The sequence below is a fragment of the Acyrthosiphon pisum genome, chromosome A1 (assembly GCF_005508785.2).
Source record: "Acyrthosiphon pisum isolate AL4f chromosome A1, pea_aphid_22Mar2018_4r6ur, whole genome shotgun sequence".
Classification (NCBI taxonomy): domain Eukaryota; kingdom Metazoa; phylum Arthropoda; class Insecta; order Hemiptera; family Aphididae; genus Acyrthosiphon; species Acyrthosiphon pisum.
The window spans coordinates 99,338,540-99,349,117 of NC_042494.1; the positions used below are offsets into that span (position 1 = coordinate 99,338,540).

Genomic DNA, 10,578 nt, shown 5'->3' on the forward strand with positions numbered 1-10,578 from the left:
ATAATTTATCTCAAATGTATTTACTTGATTGAGATTGATATTCCGCCATTTAAATTTTCAATACACATACATTATATTTAAAAAATAATTTAAAAACATTTTAAAATATATTTAAGTAGTTTATTAAAAATCTAATATAAACTTATTCTGAGTTAAACTGATATAATAACTAATACAATATGATAAGAAAAAAAATTTTTTTTAGGTCTACAAAAATATTTGTGGTTTATTAGAATATAATAAATAAATATATATTTAAGAATATAATGTATAAGTGATGTAAAATAAATAGATATAAATACTTTATTTTGTATACAATGCGTTAGAACATTACAGTGGTTATAATAAAATGTCATAAATGAATGGTAAACAATTTTTTCATGCATCTAAACATACTTTTTTGGAACGGACAGACTTAATTATTTCAAATATATTGAACGAAAAATTGTAATTTTTATTTTACAATGTAAAAAGAACATATAGGTACATATATAATTTAATAATTTAAATAGCCTATTTACAATCAGCCAGACTGTAACGAATTTTTAGAGGATTTTCACGTACGATAACAATTGTTCATAAAAATTGGCTTATTATGTGTTTCTATTGTGTGAGGCATTTCAATCTGGCGCCTATTTTAAACTGAGGATTGTATTTACTATATAATATAATTATACATAAAATACATCATAATTGTAAATAAGCCTGACTTGCTTAAATAAAAATATTTAAAGCTAACCTACTTTAATCTTGAAAACGTTTAGATGAAAAATAGTTTAATGAATATAACTTCGTACATAATTTTTTTCAAATGAGTATTGTATCAGAATAAATAAAATAATTTACATAATATGGTGAATTCAATGATTAAATCACTTTAATTTTGGAATTTATAAGTTATATTATTCAACACCTGTGTTGAAGTCGTTGGATTCAAGATGTGGTGTTTCTGTTGAAGTGACGGAAGGTGTTTCATTTTTGACGTCAGGGTTTTCAATTTTGTGCACAGGTTTCTCAATGTTGGCGATTGGTGTTTCGATTTTAGTGATCGGTGTTTTAGTTTCAGTAACTGTAGACATTTCGATTTTATTAGCTGAAGTTAGGGTTTCAGCTCGTTCAAATACTGGTTTAGCCAGCTTACTATCACTATTGTAGTGACCTACGTTTCTACGTTCCTTCAACGTGTATTCGGAATTATCTCCTTCTGGTTGATCGTAATTAATATTGGGGTTCACATCTTCACCGAATTGAATATCTCCCCTCAACGGATAACGGGAACCTTCAACATTGGAATTCACTTTTGCGGGTCCCAAGAGCTGGTCCAAATTGTATTTTGGTTGTGTTTGATCTAATTGGTTAATCGGTAGTGCACTGGCATCAACGGTATACACAACGATCGGTTGCATGGTTGACGAGGGGTCAACACCATTGGAGCTAGGAAATATAATTTCTGGCTGTGGTTCAGGGTTGGCTGTCGGAGAATTATAATAATAAGATATAGGATTTTGATTAATATGTTTTGGATTTTCATAAGTATAATGAACCCACTGTTGATCTTGATTTGGTTTAATCGGATTCACTTGTTGGGTTGCGTCGATCTTGATATAGTTTATCACTTTGGTCAAACCATTGTTATTTTTTTGGTTTTGGTATTCAGGTGTATTATATGGTGTGTTTTCGAGGTTAAATTGATTTGTGTTCAATGTATTGGTAAATTTGGGGCTTTGTGCGTAATAATTGTTTTGGCGGTAACAAATTTGATGGGATAGAGGTGGTGGGCAGTTAGTAAGCCATGGTGGATAATATAAGTCTGAGTAGTAGATTTGTTGTGGTTGTAAAGGCATTTGATTTTGAGTGGGAATAGTAACGATTGGTTCTTGAGATTCGATGCCATAATTTACTTGTACGTCGGGTACATAACCTTCAGGTTTTACAGTAGTGGTGTACTGTGCTGAAATTGCCGGATGTGTGGAAGTAAACGGTTGCACAGTTGTGGTGTATTGATGTCCTGTGGTAACAGGTTGTATAGTAGAGATGTGTTGCACAGTAGTGGGGTTTCCGGTAGTTATGGGTTCCATTGTGGTGATTGGGTTTACGGAAGTAAATTCAACATTATTCTTGTTGTCTTCAACCAATTCAGTAATTGGTATGACTAGACGATTCTTAAATTTCAACTTCGATTTGATGATGTTGATTTTATTAATGATTTTATCTTTGATTGAAGGCGTACCAACATTTATTTCTGGTAGTTTTTCACTTGTATTCTCACCCAATAACCATTGTGTGTTTAAATCTTTTTCGTATGCATTTTTGTGTTCTTCTTCTGGACTAAATTTAGGATTTTCCTCAAAATGTCCTTCAGGGTTTACTTCAAGATTTACTTCGGGATTTATTTCAGCATTTCCTTCACAGTTCACTTCGGGACTAATTTCTGGACTAACAGTGAGGTCTTCATCATGATTTTCTTTTTGAATTTGTCCAACATTTCCAACTTCTATCAAAATAGGTTTTTCATTTACTAAAAATACTTGGCGGTTCCACTCAATAACTGAATCATCAATGGCACCCTCTTCGACAGATTCACATTTATATGCGGGGTATATTTCTTCTTCCGAAAGTGGCTGTTCAGTAGTTGATGGCAAATGTTTTGATATTAAAGACTTTAAAAACTTTAAAGGTTTTATACTTGGAGCACTCTGTGTTTCATATAAAATGAAAGTCAGAAGTATTAGTAATCGCATTGAATTCATCCTGAAATAGAAAAAACTAATTTTAAAAATAAATTAAAATTAAATAAAAAAAACAATTTTAAATTGTTAAAATATAATTTATAATAGATAATATTCCAATAGAAGGTACCTAGAATTTTCTATTGATAAAAATATATTAGATATTCATACAAATAATAAATACGTTTAGTTTTAAAATATTTATTTAATGAACCACATAGGTAATTACATAATATTTATTTTGTTTTTTATTATTTTTTTAAAACATTTAGATTTTATAGATTTTTATTTTTATTGATATGTATTCTGTTTCCACAACTAAGTGATTGCCTAAAAGTTAGATGAATTATCATTATAAACATATTATAATAATATTTTTGAGATTTTTATTTTCCATATATTTTATTGTATAATCAGATAATCTAACTTAGTGTATGTAGAGGCCTTCTGTTCACTCTGTATATAAAAAATAAGATTGACATTGTGAATCTACGCGTGTTAACTATATATAATAATCATAAAACTATAGTTTGTAGTGAGACAAAATTCGTATGGGATTGACGATGGTAAATATATTTATTTTAATTTTAATAAGTAGGAAGTTAAATCATATTTTTTTAAGAACTATTAGGAAGTCGAATACTTCATTTTGATAATGAGTCTGGGAACTAAATTATCTTAGTGGTGAATGTCTTTTTGTAAAGTTTGTGTAATATACATAATAATATGTGTGAAACTGTAAAAAAAATATTTATTACCTATTGGAAAAAAAAAAACATAAACCGAAAAAAGAATACATATATGTATACGAGGTATTCACATTAAATGGAGAAAATATGAGGAAACAACAAACCTAAGTATTTATAATTAAATTTAGATCTACGACACATCTATCCGACAATCATTCGGAGATTTTATTTTTAATTTATATTTTAGAATCTAAAATTTATATGATTGAATAATGAATACTACGGATACATGTTGTTCAACAATATTATGTTATTTGAAATTTGAATCAATACAATTCAACCATATTTGATATTATGTTGGAAATAAACTAATTTCAGGATTACAATAATGGATGTCTCGACTAATGTTGATAGCCATTATGTCATTATTGGAAATATTTGGAAGTACTTAAATAATTTAATAAAATAATACTTTATTTTAATACTGAAATCTTAGAAAATCCATATAATTCAACTATTGCCAAATTGACTTAAGATAATTAAAACACGTCAGTGTTCTACTTTTTTTGGATCTGGCGTGGTTTTAACTTTTAAGTAAATATGGTAAATGCAGAAAAAGGTTTAAAAAAACATTTAGTACACTTAACATGCTTAGCAAATAGAATGGAAGATATTATACCACATTTTTAAGACCAAATCTACTTAAAATATTGAAAGTATTTTTAATTATTTTAGACTAAGTGGAGCAATAAATTATGTACCTTTTGGATTTTTTATTATTGAGCGTCTTATTTTAATGTTTATGTCATCTCTTAAAGCGGTAAAATGTTTTAATTTTCTACTTCGAGAGAGGTTTCTGCTAAAAATTGGATCTAATTGTAACTTAAAAGGTGGGGGAATTATGGAAAAACACAAACAATTCATTTTTGACAAAACGATTTTGTTATTTTGTTGTTATACTAAAAGTCTAAAACTAATAATCGTAGATGCTTGAAACGTTCGACAAATATTTATATTAGAATTTTTCATACAAAATATAGTTTTCATAATATTTTGGCTCTTTTTGAGCTTTTGAAACATTAGAAAATTTAGACCCTTTTTCTATTAATGTTGATAAAAAATCATGTGCTCGGTCAAAAACTTTAAAAATATTCCACATAAGTATTGTGCTTATAGTAATTTAAAAATATTGAAAACGCATAGATACAACTCAATTAAAATCACAACATTTTTCAAATTATTTTGTTTTTAAAAATGTAATAAAATTTCAACACTGTAATTACTAATTCTCGTAACCATAATCGATGCTTAAGAATAAGTATTGCCTAAGCTAATTTTAATAGTTTAAAAAATAAAAAATTTTGATAATAACTACATAACTAAATAAGTAATAAAGTTCTTCATAAGTTGATTTACAGTAACTTAACATTTAAAAACACGAAACATGTAAAATTTTTTCTAAACACATTTTGAGTTCAAATGTTGACAAATTTGATATTTAAAGAAAAAATTTAGATTTTAGTTATTTTGTTTTAATTTGAAAATTTTTTTAACATTAAACATTATCTACGTATATTTTTATTAACTTAAAAATTTAATAAAAGGTATAGTTAAATATTAATAAATAACAAAAGAAATAAAAGAAATCTTTAGAAATATAAACAGTCCGTCACCACTGAGTGATTTTTCGTATTATCCATATAGCATTAATATATTCGTAATATAGGTATAATTTAATTTAAATTCAACACATTTATTACAGCGACCTACTTAATGTAACACAACTACACTCGGCACCAACAATACAGGAAAGTGACTTCCTTGGATTTAAAAAAAAATTTGTTTTGCCATATTTTAGAATTTAGGAATTTGTAGGCTGTCTCTACATATTATACACACACACACATGAAATTAAAATGTAATAAAAACTATTTTATTAATCATATAAAATAAAATGTCAACGTATTTTATGAATATTTGAAACAATTAATATAAGTTTAAACCAGAATTATATTTGTTCTATATTTTTAAATGACTTAATTGTGCACCTTTATTATATAATAGTTATTGGTTTTGAATTTAACAGAAACCCTTTTAATTAAAAATAAGTTATAAATAAAATTAACTTAATTAAATAATTTTTGTTGTAAAATTAATAATTAAATGGGTGTTTATTACCTATACATACGTAACATAATATTTGAACGCTAATTAATATAATAGTAAATAAATGAAAATATAATATTTTAGTATACTGTTACAAAATATATTACACCTTTCTCTAACCAAGAAATATACTTATTAGTTTTACGAGGGTAAGTTTTTTTAGCTTAATATATTATTTTAGATGTGTTATTGCTTGTCTCGTTTCTGTTTCTTGGAAAGAAAAGCTACTAAAATGTCATGTGACCATATTATATAAATTAATGAGGCAAGAAGTTACTTTTTACATTTTCCACAATTAATTATGGTCTATGAACATTCAAAAACTGAAAATCAATGAAGAAATTAAGTAGGTATAGCCTTTCCTCGTTTTAAGATAAATTGGGACTTTTTGGGTTAACTGAGCACTGCTAAGATTAAGTTTTTTTAAATATGATTTAATTTTTACTTTATATACTGAATTCATAGCCCAAAGATTTAAACTATGATAAAACATTAAAACCTATAGCCTTTAGGTCGACTCCTCCAATGAAGAGGAAAGTAACTAATTTTTTTTTCATTTTGGTGTTCCTTTTTACTGGATTTCCAAAAAACAGTAACCCAAAATTGAAAAAAAAAAATTCGTAAAATTGACTCTTAATTAACTTAACTCTTCATTGGGGGAGTCTAAGTAAAGTATTTATCAGCATTTATTACTACTTCAAATTTTGATCAAAACTGGAGAAATGCATGGAAGACCTAAGTTGTGTTGACAAAATCGATATTGGTACCTAATTAATTCGAAATAAATAATATTAGACATTGCAGTTCTTTGGAACTCATTTCGTTAAAAGAAAATATGCCTTCTTACCAAAAAATAAAATGTTATTTCAGTCCACATTATCCATTAATAATTTATTTATTTTATATATGTAATATACAAAAGTAATAAGTTTAATGTTTTTTTTTATAAATATGGTTACCAGCTACTTGGGTGATTCAGAAAATGCGTACATACAATCTTAATCTAAAAAATTAATTTTATGTTAGGTATAATATTATTTTTAACTGTAGATTATTTATAGTAGGTATTTAGTAATATATTATAAAAAATGATTTACATAATAGCATATTTTAATAAGATTTTTATATTCTGAGTGTGGCGATGAATTTTACAATAATGACGTATGTGTTTTTCTTAAAAATGTTATGTGTCTGTGTTGGGCAACTATGTAAAAAATATTAATGCATGATAGTTGTGAAAAAAATGTGCTTTTGCAACGGCATCAGCGGACTGTATTTTTGTTGTAATGACAATGAATAAAATGTACATGTGTATATAAAACAAAACAAGAACATAACCCTGAAAAAACAGCAGGTATAATATAATTCGGGGACGTACCACAGTACAACCGCGGTTCTACTCAACATATAGAGATATAAAATGATAACATAAATAAGATTAACAATTTATTAACAATTTATTAACATGTACACGAAAAGTACCTAGTCATAATAATGCTTTGATTTTCAACTTCAGTATCTTTTCCGGTGGAAAATGGAATCTAATTCTAATTCAGTGCTTTAGTTGGTGCAAATTTTTAGTAGTTTCCAAAAGCGCAAAAGCGCAAACAAAAAACTAAAATTATGGAAAAATGAGAATTTTTACGCAAAATCAATTTAGGTTTTTTAGGTAGGTTACTCTAAAAAAATTACAGTAGACACTTTAAATTCACACCAAATGTTTATTGTATCGTTTTTTAAACTTGTTAAAATTATCAAAATATTTTGATTCTGCTTGAGCTGTTTACAGACATTTTAATTAATTTTCGCATATTAATAATATTATAGTATTAGTATTTACCTGTATTATAATATATTAATATATCGGTGTAAATTATATTTGTTTTTTTTTTAAAGATTTTAATAATAAACTATATAGCAAAACCAATATAGAGTACAATCAAATAAAAATTTAAGTCAAGTTACATACAAATAGTAAGATTAGTGGGTTTTATTTCGTTAAATTAATATTTTATATACCTATCTATGTGGAAAAATAAGAAAATATAAATTTTATATATTAAAAATAAATTAATTTTATTCTCAAATAAAACATATAAAAATAATTGTTATAAAATATTTTGATCTATACGTATATATTTATTTTAAAAATAATATGTACCATGAATGCTTGCTTAATAATAATATAAGCGTATTAAATGTATTTATTTTATCATTTACCACAATACATTTTTAGTTTATGCATTTCGGAGGAAAATAATAATTTTGATTTAAATACAGAAAGCGAGATCCTGCCTTTTATTTTCCTAGTTATAATATCATTCTCATAGTCATTTAACATTTTATGTACTAACAAAAATAATAAAAAATAACTCCAGGTTTTAACTATATTATTATGCCTAATATGTAATTTTTAATTTAAAGGCTTGCCGTTTGAACACTAATTTACTACTTTGAATTATGATGGTCAAACTTCCTATAAAATCTTAAATGTTTAATTTATTTGGGTTGAGTTAGGCAATGTTTTTAGTTTTAGAAATTTATATTATTTACTATCGTATCATTATATTCATTATGATACTCGATATATTTTGAATATATAGGAATATTATTTTTATCAGCACTTAAAATCTAAAAAATCGTAACATCGAATAAACAGTAAACACTATAATAAACAGCAGTCTACCCCCAGAGGACAGAATGAATTGATGTTCAAATGCGATGATTTTATTATTGATTTCAATTTTAGAACAATAACCTACTGTCTTGCATTGGGGCTTTTGATTTATTTTTTTTAAATGTGAATAACTTTTAAATACACTAACAGACATTATTTTGATATATTTTTAAATACTTTTCAACGTACTTAAGTTATATTGATGGCGTATTTGAGAACTATATGTATAACATAAATAAACATAGCTTCACAATTGATCTAAATAACTGTACACATGGAATAGGTACACATTCATTCTTATTTCTTATTTATAGAATAAAGACATTAATTTAATGATTTAAAATACATTTACTGCAGGACGAATTGGTACTTCAAATGTTTACTTTTATTGGTAGGTATTAAATATTGTCTATAAAATTATAATTTAGTTATTTTCAAAATGTATTAAAATTATATATATTACATTTCAAGTATATTCAATTATATCTTGCATTATATCTTGCAATTGTAAATTATCTGTACCTACTGGTCACTGGCTATTTATATAGGTATCTAAATTATATTTTAATTTTTTTTCATTTATTTATAAGATATTTAAATGTACTTAATTAAATTATTTTCAATTATGATTATTACGGATTGATATTAAAATCATCTAAAATTGAATTTGAGATAGATACAGTTACATTACTATAGTATTATTAAACTGTAAAATATATATATACACGTCTATACGTTACGATTTCAAAATACCTATATTATAAGCAATTATATTTATGTATTTTTTTTTTTTTGGTCCAAAAACACTTAAACTCTGCATTAATAATATTAAGAACAGCTATGTGTTATTTAAAAATGAATGTTTTAAAACTAAATATAGTTTTATATTTGTTTTTACGGCTATAGTAAGGTGTATTGATATAACATATAAATATCATGTTAACGTCATATGAATATATGAAACTATTTTTTAGTTGTTTAATAACTGATAAATTTCTCAAAAGTTGGTCATATTTTATAATTTTGACAGATCAACTTACTTCAATTGATGAAAAAAAAACTTTATTCCTATATCATACCAAAGAAATTGCCTTGTAACATTAACAATAAATAAACAAATATTTATTTTAATTCATTCTGTAAAACAAGAATTTGGGAAATTAGTTTAAGATATAATTAAATTTGGTTAAAAATAATCACATTTTAAATGTTGTGTATTGTATGCTTAGGTTATCTTAGTTTCTGAATCTATTAATTGAACATTTTTATTATTTTTTTTTTCAAAAAAAGAAAAAAAAAATTTTATTTAAAAAAAAATATATAAATCTTTTTTAATTTCTTCATACCTAATATATTTTAAATAGTTTATACAATTTATTATTGAGTAAGTACCGATTATATTTCAGTTATCTATATGAATAATTGCAAACGTCTTTGAAAGACTAATCGATCAATTGGTATTAAATATACAAATCTATTATAAAATTTACTTAAATAGTGTATGTTATTTATTATATTGGGCAAAAATTTTAAATCTGAAATGCACATAAGCTATAACTAAAAATGTCAATAAAATCGAATAAATGTTAGTCGATAATAATATATTAAACGACATTATTTATGACATTTGAATAAAAGTTTAATCTAATAAATGTACGTGTCGAGTGATATTACATAGTACTATAATAAATATTAATAACTGTAGATTTACGATACTATAAAATAAAACAATAATTTACTTACTTGAAGAATAAAATCAATATGCCTGGACAAGTGGTATTCCTATGAGCTGTGGTCTGGAACTGTTCGACTGCTCGTTCGAATGCTCAGCTATTAAAGATATTAAATTGCTATCAGGTATATTTATACATATATTAATGGTTTAATGGTGTACAGCATACGAACAATTAAATTCACATTTAATTTGGTTGGACGATATTTTAGTGGTGAATCGACATTCCTGGGACAATTTAGACAAAAATGTCTGTGCGTGATTGGCAACCATCGTTTCACAGGCAGGTACCCATGTTATGGTATATAGGTATGTAGTTAGTAGGTACCTACTAGCTATATTAGCATTTTACAATAATGTGAAATTAATTAGATAGAATTCAAATGAATAGCTCCAATATCGATTTACAATTCAAACTGCGATAAATACGTTTTTTGTCCCGAATAACGAGTAGAGTAGAGTACTTATAATTATTATATATACCTACCTATTCCTGTATTTCTAAATCGTATGGATTATTATCAATGAAATTATTTTTAAGCTTATATTATATTTCATTTTGATTTGGTATCATTTAATCTATAT

General features: G+C 25.2%; 1 protein-coding gene across 1 annotated transcript; it reads right to left on the reverse strand.

The window, feature by feature from the left end:
• Positions 1–327: 327 nt before the first annotated feature.
• Positions 328–10,104, reverse strand: LOC100568832. The gene is made up of 2 exons (XM_003244599.4): positions 10,005–10,104; positions 328–2,751 (listed from the first exon to the last, which is right to left on the reverse strand). Exon 2 carries the CDS (start codon positions 2,748–2,750, stop codon positions 903–905), a length of 1,848 nt encoding a protein of 615 aa, XP_003244647.1. The 5' UTR covers position 2,751; positions 10,005–10,104; the 3' UTR covers positions 328–902.
• Positions 10,105–10,578: the final 474 nt, after the last annotated feature.

What these genes read in the sequence shown, in the direction of transcription:
- LOC100568832 (XM_003244599.4), bottom strand. Translation starts at nt 2,750, where the DNA reads ATGAATTCAATGCGATTACTAATACTTCTGACTTTCATTTTATATGAA.